General features: G+C 40.1%; 2 protein-coding genes across 3 annotated transcripts; both read right to left on the bottom strand.

Annotated features, from left to right (window-relative positions):
* Positions 1–201: 201 nt before the first annotated feature.
* LOC107782584 (L-type lectin-domain containing receptor kinase VIII.1) lies at positions 202–2,787 on the bottom strand. The gene has a single exon (XM_016603475.2). It carries the CDS (start codon positions 2,502–2,504, stop codon positions 516–518), a length of 1,989 nt encoding a protein of 662 aa, XP_016458961.1. The 5' UTR covers positions 2,505–2,787; the 3' UTR covers positions 202–515.
* A 3,756-nt stretch (positions 2,788–6,543) lies between these two features.
* On the bottom strand, positions 6,544–11,186 carry LOC107782583 (uncharacterized). 2 transcript variants are annotated; one of them, XM_016603474.2, is made up of 3 exons: positions 9,038–11,186; positions 8,038–8,231; positions 7,764–7,916 (listed from the first exon to the last, which is right to left on the bottom strand). In XM_016603474.2, exons 1-3 carry the CDS (start codon positions 10,158–10,160, stop codon positions 7,902–7,904), a joined length of 1,332 nt encoding a protein of 443 aa, XP_016458960.2. In that variant the 5' UTR covers positions 10,161–11,186; the 3' UTR covers positions 7,764–7,901. The 2 variants fall into 2 exon arrangements, with proteins under 2 accessions (XP_016458959.2, XP_016458960.2); XM_016603473.2 differs by having other exon boundaries at positions 6,544–8,231; positions 9,038–11,182.
* Positions 11,187–20,754: the final 9,568 nt, after the last annotated feature.

Raw genomic sequence — 20,754 nt, 5'->3', positions numbered from 1 at the left:
TATGAAATTGTAGTGCTTTCTGAAAGTTTCATAAGTCATGCATCCTATCTCTGTAATACCACCATATTTGTGTATCAAGTACTCTACTGAAACTCTTTCAGCTTAGTTTTTTATTTGTACTATCTATATATGGCACAAACATATTATGAGTTACTACAATGAACTAATATTAGCAAACGCTAGCAGTACTAGAAAGTCATATAGTTTGTCATACGTTTCTTTATACAAAATTATGGTGGAACGAACAAAGATTACATACAAATATAGCACATGTTTTGTATGAATTACAAATTTACAACACATATTTATAATGATTTCAAGTCTCCCTAGGAGTTCTTGTGATATTTACTCTGACCAGAGACCAGACAATAGGTGTCTATATCATGAAAATAACATCACATATCATACATGTGCTTATCCCTGACATTATTTCGAGCCACACTAATAGAATGAAGCACCAATAATGTAATATATCCTTGGCTACTTTCTGTTGATCAACCAAACACGTGGCGGATTCATTTGAATGCAGTGCAGGCGTATCCACTGCACAAACCTGTGGTGCTGTTGTACGGGAACAAGCAAACGGGTCGACCCGGTGGCAACTCAGGAATTGGTTTCTCCATATTCAGGAACTCCACAACTTCTTCCATTGTAGGCCTTCCTTTGTTCTCGTTCAACGTACATAACAACCCGATATCCAATACCCGAATCGCCTGCTCCAGGTTCACAACTGCGCCCATTCTTCTATCCACCAATGTTTCCTTCTGTTGTACCTCATGCATGGCCCATGCAAGATCCAACAAGTCACGTTCTCCCGGGTTGGACTTCCTGCTCCGACCCGCAACAGTTTCTAGCACAACAACTCCAAACTCGAACACGTCTGCTGTCTGACTCACCATGGACTCAAACCGAGTTGACCCAGCTGAAGTAAGCACAAATCCGAAATCACCCACTACTGCTCTGAAGCTCACGTCAAGAAAAACACTGCTACTTTTCACGTTCTTGTGAGCAAGTTGCTTCGAGTGAAGGTAAACAAGAGAGTCTGCTAAATCTTTAACAACCTTAAAACGCCTCGTCCAAGGTAAGACGCCCACACCAAACAACCATTTGTCTAGGCTACCGTTTGGGATGTAGTCGTAAACAACTATAGTTTCTTGGTTGTCATAGCACCATCCTCTAACGGGGACCAAATTTGGGTGGCGAATACTGCTGATGGCCTTAATTTCCTTGTGAAATCTTCGCTTGTCAAATCCATGAGTGTTGAAAAACTGAGTTAAAAATCGTTTTACAACCACATTACACCCGTTCAGCATCGTGGCCTTATACGTAACGCTCTTCTCGTCACTGCCCAATATTTGTAACTCACTGAAATTCCGAGTTGCGACGGAAATTTCGGCTATTGTGAAACGACGTGCTTTATTTGGTGGCCTTGGCCTTTGCTTTTTCTCGGGCAGAATGATTGTTTCACTAGAATTGTCATCTCGCTTGTAGCTACTGAAATAGAGATTAATAAGAACAACTACTAGAAGAATGACAACAGCAAGGAAAATAAAGAAACTATTAGGCGTTTTCCGATGTGCAGTTTCAGCTTGCGTATTATTTTGAAGCATGATTTTATTCTGACATGTCTCTGTTGAAGGAATTCTAAGGGAAGCTTGACTAACTGAAGTGAAATTCCAGGACATAACATTGTGAATTTGTGTATGGTTACCAGTTGCTGCTGAAAATCCGACAAACATATATTCATTCAAGTAAGGCGAGAGGTCAAGAAAACCAGAGTAGACTGATTTAGAAGGATATCCTCTGCCATCAGGTGCAAGACGGATGTCAATAAATCGCTTCTGCCCATCGTAAGATATCCAAACTCTGTGAATTGAGCCGTCATTGAGTTGGACTCCAACGTCCGAAGCATTAATTGCTGCAGTTGAGACTATGCTTCCTAAATTGATGCCCAAGTGATTGTCATTTGGATCACCAAATTCAGGATTCTGGCGTGTATCAAACTCAATAGCTACTGACTTATAATCGTCGTCGCAAAGATCGTTGAGCATGCCAAGCCACGGACCAGAACGGCCAACAGTTAATTCATCAGGGACAATAATAAAAGTAAAGCCGCTACCACCAACTGATTTGCCTAGATCTGATGCCCCGTTGCTCGAATTGGATTTCAGTACTTGGAATTGAAATGAGAAGGTTGTTTCAAAAGAAGCTGGTGTTTGAGACAGAGGATCAAAGAAACGGATTGGTGAAGCATAAATAGCTCGTCCTGCTAAATGCTTAAGATCACCTTCCTGTTCAGGGTCAGGAATTTGCACGGTTGATTTTTCGTCTGAGACGATAGCACTGCCAAGAAGTGTAAGATCTTGCTTCAATCTTGGATTTTTGGAACTAAAATCTTGGAAAGAAATTTGCTTAGTCACGTTAATTACAGGTCCTGTTGGCGCTGATGCAACTAAATTAACAAGTACGGCAAACAGGAAAAAGAACCAGTAATAGTAATCCATGAGTTGAAATATTGGCTAGTGGAGAAGATAGGATTTTGTCAGTAGCAAATTAGCAATTGCCAAGGTTGCGTATAAGCTTGTTGAGTCTATAGTGGTAGTACTTAGCTAAAGGCATGTGGTCTGCAGATAACTTCATTTCACTTTCTTCCAAAACATGAGAATTGAAGTCTGCAACTTACATAATTGTTAAGTTTTTGTCCTATTTCAATTCTATAAAAGTAATTAAAGGGGAATTTAAATTTTGATGCTTTAATGATTGGGATGACCTGAGACACATATTAGGAGTCTCTTTGCCACAAGCTAAATTGGCTCTATCTAAATAATGACAAATTTGTTTAACAAAAAATTTGAGTCTTTGGTCAAAGCTTAGAAATATAGAGAAATTCGGGTTACTGATAATCTGTTGACGAAAATAATAAAAGACTTTTGAGAATAATAAAGTAATAAGTAATTTTGTATTTCAGTGTAATCTCAATAATATTTCTTGTTCTTACAAATGTTGAGTCATTCTCCTTTTATAGTTGATTCTAGGAGAAGATGTAATGTCTTTGTCTTAATGAGGCAATTATGAGCAATAAATGACATTAAAAGAAACGTTACACAATCATTTCTATTTAATTCAGATTCTCTAACGTATTTGATATTTAATGTTGTATTTAGACTCTTTTACGTCATCAGATTCGTATCTTCAACTTCTTCCGATCTTCGGTCTTTAAATGACTCGAATAGGTACGAGACTCGTACCTATTTGAGTAACGGTCCACACCTATGTTGTTTTCTTCTCCTCATATCTGTTGTCTCCCGTGCCTCTTGGCTATTTATTGCGTTTTGACCTTTTGACCAGTCCATGTGTCATGACACGTCATCTTCAATATTTAGATTCAGTTTTTTTCCAATACAGATAGTCCCCTCACTTTCCATTTATTTAAGCTCTATTACCACCCCTACATGGGTGGATCTAGCATTATACGCAGTGGTGGATTTAAGGGGACGGAAGGAGTTTATCTGAACCCTTTTCGCCGTAAAATTACACCGTATATATAAGATAAAATTTGTTTTGTATTTTTATATGTTATATTTTGAATCTCTTTGATACAATGTAAATGCATAGCTCCGTGCTCAAAGGAGTTCAAAATCTTAGTGAGATTGCTGGTTAAATTCCTACTGGCCACAATCTCTATTAACTCAAACAACATGATGGACTCAGTGGTTAGATCCTGAGTCTAAACTCATAAAATTCAAAATTGTAGGTCCACTTTTGACTCTCCACATTCCACAATCTCAGATGAGGTTACCCACACGACATTTTTTTACTCAAATTATCAGTTCCACTAAGAATTGGTAATTAATTGATATTTGTCTGTTCCAATCATTGACAAGCTCCTGATTCATCTATTAGTCACTAGTCTTTCGTTATGTGTTCGCCAAAATTTGTGAGCCCAAGAAATGGACACGGAAAGTAGAACAAATCTGACGAAGCTGATTAAAACAGAAGAAAATCTTACCCAACTATTCGAAGATGTAATGTATCTAACCAAACTAAGCTCCCGTTTGGCATATATTTTGGCTTCATTTTTTAAAAATAATTTTGAAAATAATGTTTGTTTATGAAATATGATCATGTTTTGAAAAAAAGGAGAAACTTTCATTCACTCACAAAACTTCAACTTTTTTTCAAATAAAATGCATGTCCAAACATAATTTCAACTTTCAAAAATTATTTTTCAATACAACTTCAATAACTCTTTTTTCAAGTTTCAATCAAATTTATGACCAAATTCTAGCTAAGTAACCCCGTAACAAATTAAATGGACAAATGGATTAGGTGACTACGAAAAATGAAACAAACTATATAGAGATTTAAACCCTGTTGTCGAAATTTAGCAAACGGAGAAACGGCCACTTATGAAGCTTCTGAAGAAATCATTAGTAAGTGATAGAGAAACTACTGGCTTTGTTATATTGATTATAATGTAAATTATAACCATACAAAAAAGATAATTTCACATAAATACAACTCACACACCTGACTTGTAACATAATAGTTTAGATACCACTTTGCAAATTTATAGCCCAAAAATAATCGGCTAATTCCCGAAAGACAGCTTATTTCACATAATCAACTACGGTTATTGCTCCCTCTTTATACAACCAGTTGTTTTCATATACTATTATGTGCAATTGCTGAAGCAATCCAACAGGATAAAAGAAAAATAAAAACTTGGTAAAAGAATTGTAGAATCCCTCCAACGCGTACAATTTTTTTTTATACAGCACATACACCAAAAAGAAGAAGAAAAGGAACTGTCAAACTTCCGTAGAGGCCTCTTACACACTAACAATGTATATACATCGTTATAAACTGAAAAAAATATATAATTATACAACATTATACACAAATATACACATTTATACACAATTATAAATATGTATAACTTGTATAAACATGTATAATAGTGTATAAGAGGTGTTTGTATATTCATATACACAACACAATTATACACTATTATACAATGTTTATACAAACTGCTACATAGTTATGATTTTTATCCAAGCCTCGAATTATAGTGGAAGGTATTGGATGATTCAACTCGTCTATAGCTTAGCAATTTTGTGCCAACGATTCGGAATTCAACGCACGGATACGATACACCCAATTTCAGATTCGACTTCAAGGAGGACAACACACATATCATGGGAATCAATAACTTGGAAATTAAGGTTTCAAACTTCCGATTTAGCTTCCGAATCAATAACTTGGGAATCAATGATTTAGCTTCCGAACTTTTCTCCTCGGAACTCGACCAGACATTGGAAATTAAGGTTTCAAACTACAAAGAGTCAGACCCAATTTCAAAAATCTTCAATATTCTTCTGCTTGCCACCATGGACGACGGAGTAGGAGCCCGAGCTTTCTTCGAGCCATTGATAGCAGAACTGCGTAGGGGGTAGGGGAGGGGGAACAACGGGGGTTAGGTTAAGAGAGTATGAGGGATCTATGTGGGTTGGAAAGAAAGAAGTGAGAGGCAGTGAGAGAATTTTGTGTCCTGGGAATGAAGAAAGAAGAAAATAATAAAAACCCTAAAATTATATCTTTAATAATGGGCTAAAGGCTGAAAAGTTTCTTTCAAGTTATGTACAACATGGGCTAAATAGGGTAAGAGCTTCAAATCTGGGCCATTTTCGGTTGGGCTGTTAGACCAAGTGACAAGGGCCGTAATTCTTTCTACAAAAAATTAGTACTAGTATATTAGGTCTTGGAAGGTATCTAGTTTTTTGAATGATTAAAGATATTAGATACTCCCTCCGTTCCAATTTATGTGAACCTGTTTGACTGGACACGGAGTTTAAGAAAAAATGAAGACTTTTGGAATTTGTATTCCTAAACAAGTCAAAAAGGGGCCCAGAGTATTTGTGTGGTTATAAAAACTTCTTATTAAGGATAGAATTGTAAGTTTAAGCTAAATTGTTTTCAAATTTAGAAAAGGATCATTCTTTTTGGAACGGACCAAAAAGGAAATAGGTTCACATAAACTGGAACGGAGGGAGTATATCTATTCAAGTCAAACGGAGATGTTTCTCTATCCCCTTCATTTTGTAAGTGTGCTCTTATTTCATATGAAACCCGAGTGTTTATATTGTATAACATAACATGTAAGTAATAATGATTTAATCTCGGTGATGATATAATTTCATATTACTTTTAAAACTTACTAATAGTTTTTGCTCTATGCTATTACAATTTCAAGATTTCCAATTTGTCACCATACAAATCCAATTGCATTAAAATTCATTAATGAGATTAACTAACGCAGATAAGACTCATCGCACATGCAGTCAATTCTTTTTTCTGAAACATTTAGTAATTCTTTTAGTTCTTCTTTAATTGTTCTATCTAAGTTTAGTTTTTATTATCTAACATTTATATTTTTATACAACAATCAAATATATTGACAATAACAAAACATTTTAGATGATATATCTAGTTATGACATAACAAAAAATAACACTTTTAAGGTATCTTTGTAATGGATCCATATTTACCAAAGGAACATATAATCTGATATTCAACCAAACTGAGGAATTACAACTGATTCATGGAACAAAAAACATGAAAAATAAGAAATTCCAGACTGCTATTACAAAATAGCTAATGAAAAGAAAAGACCAAGTTCTAGCTTAGCCTAACAACTACACACACTCCTGCTATTTATATCTCCTCCATTTCCTTCAGCACTCTAATATTTTAATGGATTTTCTCAACCCGGATCCCACATCACATATTGGTGTTTCCTCATTTAACAACTGGCCCAAATACCAGCCCGATAGTAAAATCGGTAAAGGGCATGTTCATAACAATACTCCCACCTTCAATAAGAACCTTGTCCTCAAGGTTCGAGTTACGGAATTTGCCCTCAAGAATTGTCTTTGCTTCATTGGGCATAGGAAATAGATCACTAGAATTTATTTCACTCCAAGGATGGCTCAAAGCACCATCTGTAATAATTTGCCTACAAGGCAATATTAAGCCTCTTATAGTGAAATTCATATCTCCCACGTCTTCCAGATTCAAAGCAAGCTTCTGTCCGTCATTTGTAAAACCAGTAAATATAGTTTGAAGCAACAAGACTCCAACATATGCTTTTAATCCTTGTAAGAGAAATAGTACAGGGAAGAACGTCAATAATTGAACATTTACATCAATAGGCTCTTCCCACACAACATTCATTCCCTTAGCCTTGCATAATGTAATATGAATATAAATTGTTTTTCTTTGATATCTATTCTGAAGGAGCATTGTAGAACCTTGCATGAAAGCCCATTTCCAAGGTGATGTAGAAGTATCAAAGAAATTTAACTCTTGTCCATAACTCATGCATATTTTCCTTATTAGTTCCACCACAGCAGCAACTCATCCAATCAACAAGATATTGTTGATCTTCACTCAATTTACACAAAATACAGTAACCCCAACCTGTTGAGCTTGTAGGTAGTAAAAGCAACACACAGAAAATGACACCAATGAGAAAATTAGGAAGACTCAACTTTCTGCTAAACCAGGTGGTATAGACTTCATAAGGTTGACGAAAATAGGATCATTCATGACAAAGATAAGAAAGAAAGCACTATGGACAACTTATCTTTGGTAAGGACTGCCATATCCCATCATGGAACTTGTGGCTCTTGGGATATCTCCTAGAATGTAGTCCATGTCAATAATAATATCGAGCGTTGTTATTGTTTCCAAGAGCAAAACAACAATTGATAAAGCTTCTGAGAATACATGGCTAGATATGGCAAGTATGCTCAATGTAGGTTGCAGAATATTTCTAGCCCTCTTGTTGGACGGTTCAGAATCCCATTTGGATTTCAGGTCAAGCAATGCAGATGAATTAGTCACTCCAAACTTAGCTGCAGTGAAGTGAAAGAAGTCATTGCTTGATGAGTTTGGATATATCAATTGGTACATGAGGAGACAGATATCACAACCCATAGCTATGGTATAGAAGGACATCACATAAGATACTGTCACCTTTGTGGCCACATAGGTTGTATTCTCTGTTGCAAACATAGATACAGGACATGGTACATATCCATAGACACCATCTTTAAAAGAAGTAGTAGCACCCTTAACCTTATGTGCCAACAATTTAAATAAATATGCACCACCACAACTGGGAAAGAGGCCATTGAGCTGCACCAATTTCAAATAAGTTGCACAAAATCCTGCAATAAAAATATTGATCACTATCATAACCTTTTGCAATTGTTCAACCACAATAGACAAGTTAGCGATGCCCAAAGTAAGCTTTCCAGCAGGCAATGTCCACAAGGGCTCTGCATAAGTCAGTAACGAACAAAACTCTTCAAAAAGTTCAGCGACCACAATTATGTCAGCATGACATGAGGTAAAGCACCGAAGTGCAAGAACAATCTCATGACAAATAAAGTGAGGGTGGAAAAGGTTTTCTAGCAGGCAAGATTCTATAGCAGACCAAGCGTGACTTAAAGTTTCTCTGCGCTTCCTATGACATAGAACATGTATTAAAGGGTGTACATCTCCCAGAAGTTGGAGCACAGCTTTTGGTGCTTCTAGTCCGCGTGAACTGCGGTCTGTATGAGTTATCAACAGATGAATCTCAGATTCAGATTGAAGAAAAAATAAACTGAGGATATGAGAGGCATATCTTGCTTTGTCTTCAACTAGCAATCTGGGAAGCCCTCCGCCATCAGCAACAAACAAGTTATTTAATATGTTGTGGTTATCGTCATGATCAAAATCAGAAAATGCACATGAAGGACCACCATATAGTAACATCCAAACAAAACTATCCAGTATTCTATAAGATGCACAAGAATTTGTAAGATAATCACAGTTTTTACCACCCATGTCAATTCCCCTTGAATCAGCCTTATATCCCTGCCCGCTATCGAACCAATTGTCCACACAATAACAAATAGCAAACATATAGTAATGGTTCAAGCAGATAGCAGCATGCCAACAAGTATTCGAGCAATGGGAAACTTCTTACTTGGAGATTCAATTTGGCTGCATTGTCGGATATCAAAGGAATAACTTACTTGACCAGTATCTACCCACTTGCAATTGGGTAGTCCAAAATCAGGTGGAAATGAAGCAACAACTCTATTACAATCACAAAATATTACAGATATTACCCAATCCGATAGTGTATCGAAAACCATACAGCCAAACTCCATGTCAAGCTCCTGTATAAATTGGCAGACCCATAATTCTCCTGCAACTTTGCTCATGAAAATATCAGTATAGCCAGCACAAAATCCTATTGCGCTGTTCGCGATAGTCTCAATACCACCCCAAGGCAACTTGGTGTCAATTCGTCGGAAGCTTTCAACAAATACCTTGTCCGTAGGGCTTGAGTTTCCATTTTTCCACTCATATTTAACCATAGGGGTAAGGATATTGGCAGCGGATAATTCATGGAGGAACATCTTGGAATGGTCACACGGTTGGGACATTGTGTCTAATAGCTGGCCTGTAGTAGACACCATGGATTTCTCTCCCAATGCCATTGTTGATAGTGGTGTAATACATGGAAGATTCAACTGATGACTATTATCAAACACAATTTCTATACTGTCAAACACACGTCCAGCTACTGAACCAGGATCAAATGGAAAATGAAGTAACATATATTGAGCAGCCACCTTTTCAGAGATTAGACTATATCGAAACGCTCCACTATGGTCAGGCATTTCATCGAACAGTGAGGAAGAGACTCCAGATTTCGTGCCGCTGTCTGAGAAAATAGGGGCAATGGACAGAGATTTGTGGCGCTCAATTTCTGACTTTGTGTCCCAAGTAACAATCACAAGTGGCTGCGAATTAAGATTTGTCGTCATGAAATCTTCTTCCTCTATTTTGTCATCGTCCAAACCAGAGTTTAACTCAGAGGAAATGACGACTGCATCCGAAATATTTGCAGATTCAACAGACAAAATGACAGCAGCAGTAGAGTGCTCAAACTCTAATAGGTTGGGATTTTGATTGGTTTGTGGATCAGCAAACACCTTGGAGAGGCTATGAGGCAATTCGTCGAACACCAGGGTTGCGGTCATGTCTGAATAGATATGTACTGAAATTAGAACAGCCATATTAGTCTCCCCGTTGATCATTTCAGCAAATATAATGGAGCCACAACTCTGTCCCGCAGTAGTGATTTATCTGGAGCAGGAAGTGGAAAAGTGAGGCACAGAGGGCGGAAGTGGAGTCAGAAAAAATGGTTGTTGGAATGGGTATGGAGGAGGTAGAAAAGAAGCCACAAAGTTGGTAGAGGAGGGACAACGAGAGCACCAATGTAATGGATCCATATTTACCAAAGGAACATATAATCTAATATTCAACCAAACGAATTACAACTGATTCATGGAACAAAAAAAACCAAAAACAAGAAAAAGGAGGTTCCAGACTGCTATTACAAAATAGCTAATGAAAAGAAAAGACCAAGCCTAGCAACTACGCACACTCATGCTATTTATATCTCCTCCATTTCCTTCAGCACTCTAATATTTTAATGGATTTTCTCAACCCAAATCCCATATTAGTATTTCCTCATTTTAACAACTGGCCCAAATAACAGCCCAATAGTATAATTGGTAAAGGGCGTGTTCATAACAATCTTACATTCATGCTTAGAAATACTACTCGTAGCCGATCCGGGAGAAACACTACGTATGAAATTGATACATACTACTAAATGTAAGTTAGGTATCAACAGAGATACTAACAACAATAAAAAATGATGGAGAAGTCGAGAAAGCGGAGAGACTTCCCGAAAAGTTTAAAATTCCGAAAACTTCTTTGTCTACCTATAAATCTCCTTCGAGTTTTCCTAAAAAGCTCATCTTTTGCATTTACTTATCTATTGAAAAGAAAAGAGTATGTTTATTTCATGAAGGCACTACCTTCAAATTCCTCTTTACTATTTCTTCCGGATGAAGAAATTAGTCTTTGACTGTTCAAGGAAACTGACACGAGGCAGATTCAATTAGTTCAAAAGGAACGCTTAATGCTTGAAAGTGTAATGGATCCTAACTTGTGTCCGTAAAAAACATAGACGTTCATACTCCGGCCCAGAGGACTGTTAGCTAGTTTGTGAAGTTTATTTTGACAACTGAGCGTGCAAGGACTATGGTAAGTTCAATAAAGTCACAAGGAAGGACCATTCTCCACTTCCCTTCCTAGATCAAATGCTTGATAGATTGACCGGCCGTGCTTTCTATTATTTTCTTGATGGATATTTTGGCTACAATCAAATTCTTATTGCTCCGGAAGATCAAGAGAAAACTACTTTCACATGTCCTTATGGTATTTTCGCCTTCTCGCGGATGTCATTTGGGTTATGCAATGCACCAGCGACTTTTCGGAGGTGTATGATGGCGATCTTCACGGATATGGTGAAGGATTACCTTGAAGTCTTCATGGATAAATTCTTGGTGGTCGGGAATTATTTTGGTGCTTGTCTCGCGAACTTGGATAAAGTGCTGGCAAGATGTGAAGAAACAAACTTGGTGCTCAATTGGGAGAAGTGTCATTTTATGGTCGAGGAAGGCATTGTCCTTGGCTACAAGATCTCAAAGAATGGCATTGAAGTCGACAAGGCAAAGATTGAGGTGATTTCTAAACTTCCACCTCCAACTTCAGTGAAAGGCGTGCAGAGTTTCTTAGGCCACGCGAAATTTTACCGGCGTGTCATCAAGGACTTCTCTAAAGTGGTGAACCTGTTGTGCAAGCTTTTGGAGAAAGATGCAAAGTTCCAATTCAATGATGATTGCATGAGAGCCTTTGAATTACTAAGGCTCAAGTTGACTACCACTCCCATGATCACCGCTCCAAATTGGAGTGTTCCTTTTGAACTCATGTACGATGCAAGTGATGTAGCGGTAGGGGCTATTTTGGGGCAACGCATCAACAAGATTTTTCATCCGGTCTATTATGCAAGTAAGACCATGAATGTGATGATACAAAAAGTTATCTCTTATTTTAGAAGTCAACTATGTGTTTCGAGGCCTTAAAAACCTCTTTTTGTCTCACCTTGATTTACGTGCACAGTCCGGGCGCGTCTCCAAAAAGTTTTTATGTGAACTTTAAGAGAAATATTGAATTTAGCCTTTAAAATTCGATTAAAGTTGGCTTGGGTCAATATTTTTGGTAAACGAACCCAGACTTGTAATCTGACAGTACCGTAGGGTCCGTAGTAAAATATGGGACTTGGGCGTATGTCCGGAATCGAATTCCGAGGTCCCTAGCCCGAGAAAAGAATTTTTAAAGAAAATTATTTGCTAGAAAATATAAAGACTTTTGGAAACAAAATGGTGTGTGTTCTTGATGGTATCGGGCTCGTATGTTGGTTCCGGAGCCTGGTACAGGTATAAGATAACATTTAAGTCGAATGTGTGAAATTTGGTAAGAATCGGAGTTGATTTGATATAAATCGGACCTTAGGTAGAGAAAATGGAAAATTTGAACTATCTTATAAATTTCATGAATTTGAGGTTAAATTCGTAGTTGTTGATGTTATTTTGATGATTTGGTCGCACGAGCAAGTCCGTATGATGTTTTTAGACTTGTGTGTATGTTTGGTTGGGAGGCCTGAGGGCTCGGGTGAGTTTTGGATAGGTCAAGGGGTGATTCGGACTTAGGAAAATGCAGTTGTGCATCTGGTATTTTTGCACAGGCCTCTTCGCAATTGCGAAGTGATCAGGCTTGGGAAATGCGACCAATATGTCACAAATGCGAACCAGGTCTGGGCAGGCCCACATTGCAAATGCGAACTCTGGGTCGGAATTTGCGAAGGCCCTTCTGTCGCAAATGCGACAATTTCTTCGCAAATGCGAAGGTAGCAGAATTTCAAAGGGTTCGCAATTGCGAACCCCTGATCGCATTTGCGATATCTGCGACCTGTTAAATGGAATTTCAGACGGGATTTTCATCATTTTACAATTTTCTCAAACCCTAAGCATCCCTAGGCGATTTTTCAAAGACTCAAACTTCTCTAAATCATAAGTAAGTGATTTCTAACTCATCTTCTTCAATTAAATTCATCTGTTTACATAATTTCACTTCAAAATTTAGGATTTTTCATGAAAAATTGGGTGTTTTTGGGTAAAAGTTATGATTTTCGAATTTTGGGGATTTAGACCTCAAATTGAGGCCCGATTTAAAAACTAACTGCATATTTGAGTTTGTGGGTGAATAGGTGATCGAGTTTTGGTTCGAACTTCGAGTTTTGACCAAGCGAGCCCGGGTCATTTTTGACTTTTTGGAAAACACATTGGGAAATCTATTTTCATGCATTAGAATTAGTTTATTTAGCATTTATTGATGTTATTAAGTAAATTTTTACTAGATACAAGCGGATTGGAAGTAGAACCGAGAGGTAAAGCGGTAATTGAGGCTTGATTTTGTCCGTGGAATTGAGATAAGTGTTGGGTCTAACCTTAGTTTGAGGGAATAGGAGTTGTGGTCTTATTTGCTATGTGTTAATGTTGAGTACGACGTATAGGTGTGGTGACGAGTATCTATACGTTGGTGTCAAGCATGACCGTGCATCTTATACCATGTTATTATGACTCTATTATGTATTGTCCATGGTTGGGTTGATGATTATCAATGTTGAACATGATTCATGATAATTTCTTGGTAATTGACCATTATTGAGTATTGGCTCAAATTGAGATTCATTTTGTAAAGTAACTGTTGAAACGAGATTGGTTATAGCTGATTCTATTGCCGTGATGTTATTGTTTATATTGTTGATTCCCTTGTCGGGACGTATTGTTTCTATTGTTGGGTAAGGAAGAGTGTAAAGCATGAATGGTTATGTCATGCCAATACTGTGAGTGTTAATGCACGAAGGGTGATGTCGTGCCGTTTCTGTTGTTTCATATGGTGAGAACGAGAGTAAAAGCACGAACGGTGATGTCGTGCACATGTACTGTTTCATTATTCTTGTTGATACAAATATGATGTTCGTTATGCTTCTTTATTGGTTTATTGTTAGACCTTGATATTCCCCGCAGCATGTCCCATTCCCATCTTTATCTGTTATTTCCTATTTCTATTGTTCTGTTTGTATATGGTTTAAGTGCACATGTTTATATGGTTGTCATGTCCTAGCCTCGTCACTACTTCGCCGTGTTTAGGCTCGACACTTACCAGTACATGGGGTCGGTTGTATTGATACTGCACTCTGCACTCTTTTGTGCAGATTTTGATGCCGGACCCGGTGAGTAGCTTGAGATAGCTGTCTTCAGTCCAGGGAGACCAAGGTAGATCTGCTGGCATTTGCAGAGCCTGAAGTTTCCCCTTTCCCCATTTTATTTTCTTCCGTCTCATCTATTTCGAGAACAGTTGTATTTCTTTCAGACATGTATTTGTAGTGAAAATCTTAGTCATTCGTGGATTGTGACACCTGATCTATTGGGGGTAGCTATGTATTAGACTGTTGGTTTACTATGTCTTTTCCGCGTTTCTTAATTATCTTGCTTAGCTAATATCTGACTCTGTGTGATTAATAAAAATGGTGGTAACAACTGTAATTGTCGGCTTACCTAGCTTTCACGAGTAGACGCCATCACGATCCCAACGGTGGGAAATCCAGGTCATGATAAGTTGGTATCAGAGCTCTAGGTTGCATAGGTCTCATAATTCGCAAACAATCTAGGTAGAGTCTGAGGGATCAGTATGGAGACGTTTGTGCTTATCCCCTAGAGGCTACAAAGTTTAGGAATAACTTCACATCTATTCTGCTCTGTCGTGCGATTTGACTTCTCAATGCTAATTGAACTTCTACTCTGTTCTTTCACAGATGACGAGAACACGTGTTTCTTTATCCGATGATCAGCAGCCTGAGACCCCAGTGGTAGCTTCTACGAGGGGCACAGGACGAGGCCGATGCCGTGCTAGAGGCTGAGGTAGGGGCAGGGCTCAGCCCAGAGTAGCAACACCAGTAGCGGAACCTCAAGTAGAGTTCAGAAGGAGGCTCCAGCCCAGACCGTTCCAGCAGGGCCAGCTCAGGTTCCATATGGGTTCATCGTTACCCCGGTACTCCAGGATGCTCTGGTTTGTCTAGTGGGTTTTATGAAGAGTGTCACTCAGGCAGGCTTACTTCCTGTGGTACCAGTCGTCTCTCAGGCTGGGGGAGGAGCACAGACTCTTACTACTCGCACTCGGGAATAGATGGCTCCTCAGTTCCAGACCCTAGCAGCTCAGCCAGTTGAGGTAGTTCAACCGAGTGTTGTAGCTCAGACCGTCAATGGAGCAGCTATGTCTGCTGATGCTTTGTGGATGTGGACATGTTCACCAAGCTTTTCACTACAACCTATGGCGGTACATCTTCAGAGGATCCTTAGGACTATTTGGACATCTGTCATGAGGTTCTGCGGAACATGGGAGACCAATGGGGTCGACTTTGCTGTTATTCGTCTGTTTGGTTTCGCCAAGACTTGGTGGAGGGATTATTGTTTGGCTAGACTAGCTGGGTCACCTACTTTGACTTGGGACCAGTTCTCTCAGTTATTTCTAGATAAGTTTCTTCCTATCACTCAGAGGGAGGACTATCAGAGGCAGTTTGAGCGTCTCAAGTAGGGTTTTATGACCGTCACTCCGTATGAGACCAGATTTATTGCCTTGGCCCGTCATGCTCTTATTATACTTCCCACCGAGAGAGAGAGAGAGAGGGTGAGGAGGTTTATTGAGGGACTAGATCAGCCCATCAGATTGCTGATGGCTAAAGAGATAGGGAGTGAGATTTCTTTCCAGGATGCAGCCAATGTGGCCAGATAAGTTGGGATAGTTCTATTACAAGGGAGTGGTCAGGGGTCTGACAAGAGGCACCGTCATTTTGGCAGGTTCAGTGGTGCCTCATCTGGAGGTAGGGATTATTTTGGTAGGGGCCATCCTCCCAGGTCATTTCATTCATAACTTCAGGCTTCTCATGGTGCTCCAGGTGGTCGTGGTTCTTATATGCAGTATTCAGATCAGCTACCTTACAATGCATCACCAGTTCCTATCAATGCACCTCCGCTCCAGAGTTTTCAAGGTGGTTACTCAGGCTGTCAGGGTCAGCAGTCCCAGCAACCGAGGGCTTGTTATACTTGTGGCGATACGAGGCATATTGCTAGATTTTTCCCTCGAGCATCGAGCAGTTCTCAGCATCAGGGTTTCCGTGCCATGGTTCAGGCACCGGGTGTTCCACCGCCCTTTCGGCCAGCTAGAGGTCGGGGTCAGGCAGCTAGAGGTGGAGATCAAGGTGTTAGAGGTGGAGGCCAACCAGTAGGAGGCCGTCTCAAGGATGTAGCTTAGAGTGGTGGGGCCCAGCCCCGATGTTATGCTTTCCCAGCCAGGCCTGAGGCTGAGGCATCCGATACGGTTATCACATGTACGGTTTCAGTATGCAGTAGAGATGCTTCAGTTTTATTTGATCCAGGGTCTATATACTCCTATGTGTCATCTTATTTTGCTACGTATTTGGTTGTGCCTTGTGATTCTTTGAGTGCTCCTATATATGTGTCCATGTCAGTGGGTGATTCTATTATTGTAGATCGTATCTATTGCTCGTGTGTGGTTATTATTGGGGGTCTTGAGACCCATGTATATCTCTTACTTCTGGATATAGTTGATTTTGATGTCATATTGGGGATGGATTAGTTGTCACCTTATCACGCTATATTGGACTGTCATGCCAAGACTGTGACCTTAGCCTTGCCGGGTTTGCCTCAATTGGAGTAGAGAGGGACTCTCAGTCATTCTGTAAGTAGGGTTGTTGCTTATATAAAGGCCCGACGTATGGTTGGAAAATGGTGTTTCACTTATTTGGCGTATGTTCGTGATTCTAGTGCTGAGGTTCCTTCTATGAATTTCGTGCTAGTTGTTTGGGAGTTTCCAGAGGTTTTTCCTGCATACCTGCCGGGGTTGCCACCCGACAAGGATATTGACTTTTGCATTGATTTGGCTCCGGGCACTCAGCCCATTTATATTCCGCCATATCGTATGGCCCCGCCAGAGTTGAAGGAGCAGCTACAAGACTTGCTTGATAAGGGCTTTATTAGACCTAGTGTCTCGCCTTGGGGTGCGCCGGTATTGTTTGTTAAGAAGAAGGATGGGTCGATGAGGATGTGTATAGATTATCAGTAGTTGAACAAGGTCACCATCAAGAACAAGTATCCATTGCCGAGGATTGATGATTTGTTTGATCAGCTTTAGGGTGCCAAAGTGTTTTCGAAGATTGATTTGAGATTTGGCTACCATCAGTTGAGAATTAGGGCATCCGATGTCCCTAAGATGACTTTTTGCACTCGGTACGGGCATTATGAGTTCTTAGTGATATCATTTGGGTTGACAAACGCCCCAGTAGCTTTTATGGATTTGATGAACCGGGTGTTCAAGCCTTATCTGAATTTCTTTGTGATTGTCTTCATTTACGATATTTTGATCTACTCCCGCAACCGAGAGGAGTATGATCAGCATCTTCGAGATGTTCTTAAGAATTTGAGAGACAGTTAGTTGTATGCTAAGTTTTCAAAGTGTGAGTTTTGGTTGAGTTCAGTAGCCTTCTCGGCTCATATAGTATCATCATAGGGTATTCAGGTGGATCCAAAGAAGATAGAGACAGTCAAGGACCGGCCCAGACCCACATCAGCTATAGAGATCCGGAGTTTCTTGGGTTTGGCAGGTTATTACCATTGGTTTGTGGAGGGGTTTTCATCTACAGTAGCCTCGATGAGCAGGTTGACCCAGAAGGGTGCCCAGTTCAGGTGGTCGGACGAGTGTGAGGCGAGCTTTTAGAAGCTCAAGACAGCTTTGACTACGACGCCGGTGTTGGTTTTGCCCACAAATTCAGGGCCATATATAGTGTATTGTGACACATCTTGTATTGGACTTGGTGTGGTGTTGATGCAGAATGACAAGATTATTGCATATGCTTCGCGACAATTAAAGATTCACGAGAAGAATTATCCAGTTCATGATTTGGAGCTAGCAGCCATTGTTCACGCGCTGAAGATTTGGAGGCATTATTTATATGGCGTGTCATGTGAGGTGTTCACAGATCACAAGAGTTTATAGTATTTGTTCAAGATAAAGGAGCTTAATTTGAGGCAGAGAACGTGGTTGGAGCTATTGAAAGATTATGATATCACCATCTTGTATCATCTGAGGAAGGCCAATGTAGTGGCCAATGCTTTGAGTAGGAAGTTAACCGGTATGGGTAACTTTGCATATATTCCAGTCGGTAAGAGACCGCTTGCCTTAAATGTTCAGGATTTAGCCAATCAGTTTGTGAGGTTGGATGTTTCTGAGCACAGCCATGTTTTAGCTTGCACAATAGCTCGATCTTCATTATTTGAGCGTATCACAGATCGACAGTATGATGATCCTCATTTGCTTGTCCTTAGGGACACAGTGCGGCACGATGGTGCCAAGCAGGTTACAGTGGTAGATGATGGAGTTTTGAGGATGCAGGGTCGAGTTTGTGTGCCTAATGTGGATGGACTTCGAGAGTTGATTCTAGAAGAGGCTCATAGTTCCCGGTTATCTATTCATCCGAGCGCCGCTAAGATGTATCAGGACTTGAGGAAGCATTATTGGTGGAGGAGGATGAAGAAGGACATTATTGGTTATGTATCTCGGTGTTTGAATTGTTAGCAGGTAAAGTACGAGCATCAGAGACCTGGTGGTTTGCTTCAAAAGATTGAGATTCCTGAGTGGAAGTGGGAGCGTATCACTATGGACTTCGTTTTTGGACTCCCACGAACTCAGAGAAAGTTTGATGCAGTATAGGTTATTGTTGATAGGCTGACTAAGTCAGTGCATTTCAGTCCTGTGGTAGTCTCCTACTCTTCAGAGAGGTTAGCCGAGATCTATATCCGGGAGATTGTTCGTCTTCATAGTGTGCCTGTGTCTATTATTTATGACCGAGGTACGCAGTTTACCTCGTATTTCTAGAGGGCAGTTCAGCGTGAGTTGGGTACTCAGATAGAGTTGAGCACAACATTTCATCCTCAGACGGACGGGCAGTCCGATTGTACTATTCAGATTTTGGAGGATATGCTTCGAGCATGTTTTATTGACTTTGGAGGTTTTTGGGATCAGTTCTTGCCATTAGTGGAGTTTGCCTACAACAACAGTTGTCAGTCGACCATCCAGATGGCTCCCTACGAGGCATTATATAGTAGACGGTGTCGATCGCCAGTTGGGTGGTTTGAGCCAGGGGAGGCTCGGTTGTTGGGTATAGATTTAGTTCAAGATGCCTTGGAGAAGGTTAAGATCATTCAGGATAGGCTTCGTACAGCTCAGTCCAGGCAAAAGAGTTATGCCGACCGTAAGGTTCGTGATGTAGCATTCATGGTCGAAGAGCGAGTGTTGCTTCGGGTGTCACCCATGAAGGGTGTGATGAGATTTGGAAAGAAGGGCAAGCTAAGCCCTAGGTTCATCAGTCCTTTTGAGAGTCTTGATCGAATGGGAGAGGTGGCTTACAGACTTGCGTTGTCGCCGAGTTTATCAGCTGTGTATCCAGTGTTTCACGTGTCCATGCTTTGGAAGTATCACGGTGATCCATCCCACGTGTTAGACTTCAGCACTATCCAGTTGGACAAGCACTTGACCTATGAGGAGAAGCCACTAGCTATACTAGACCAGCAGGTTCGTCAGTTGAGGTCGAAGAATTTCCTTTTAGTTCGTGTGCAGTGGAGAGGTCAACCTATTGAGGCAGCAACTTGGGAATCCGAATCTGATATGTGGAGCCAATATCCCCATCTTTTCACCGACTCAGGTACTTTTCTATGTCCGTTCGAGGACGAAGGGTTGTTTTAGAGGTGGAGAATGTGATGAACCAAAAGGTGATCTCTTGTTTTAGAAGTCAACTCTGTGTTCCGTGGCCTTAAAAACCTCCTTTTGTCTTACCTCAATTTTCGTGAGCAGTCCGGGCGCGTCTCCGAAAAGCATTTATGTGAACTTTAAGAGAAATATTGAATTTAGCCTTTAAAATTGATTAAAGTTGACTTAGGTCAACATTTTTGGTAAACGGACCCGGACCCGTAATTTGACGATCCCGTAGGGTCCGTAGTAAAATATGGGACTTGAGCATATGCCCAAAATCGAATTCCGAGGTCCCTAGCTCGAGAAAAGAATTTTTAAAGAAAACTGTTTGCTAGAAAATATAATGACTTTTAGAAATGAAATGGTGTGCGTTCTTGATGGTATCAGGACCGTATGTTGGTTCCGGAGCCTAGTACAGGTTTAAAATAACATTTAAGTCGAATCTGTAAAATTAGGTATGAATCAGAGTTGATTTGATATAAATTGGACCTTAGATTAAGCAAATGGAAAATTTGAACTATCTTATGAATTTCATGAATTTGAGGTTAGATTCGTAGTTGTTGATGTTATTTTGATGATTTGATCGCACGAGCAAGCCCTTATGATGTTTTTAGACTTGCGTGCATGTTTGGTTTGGAGCCCCGAGGGCTCGGGTGAGTTTTGGATAGGCCACGGGGTGATTCGGACTTAGGAAAATGCAGTTGTGCATCTGGTATTTTTGCACAGGCCTCTGATCTCGCAATTGCGAGGTCAGGCTTTGCAATTGCGAAGTGATTAGGCCTGGGAAATGCGACCAATATGTCGCAAATGCGAACCAGGCCTGGGCAGGCCCTCATCGCAAATAGGAACTCTGGGCCGGAATTTGCGAAGGACCTTCTGTCGCAAATGCGA

This window comes from Nicotiana tabacum, chromosome 6, assembly GCF_000715075.1.
Source record: "Nicotiana tabacum cultivar K326 chromosome 6, ASM71507v2, whole genome shotgun sequence".
Classification (NCBI taxonomy): domain Eukaryota; kingdom Viridiplantae; phylum Streptophyta; class Magnoliopsida; order Solanales; family Solanaceae; genus Nicotiana; species Nicotiana tabacum.
Note: the sequence above shows the minus strand (reverse complement) of the source record. Positions and strands in the feature narration are given on the sequence as shown.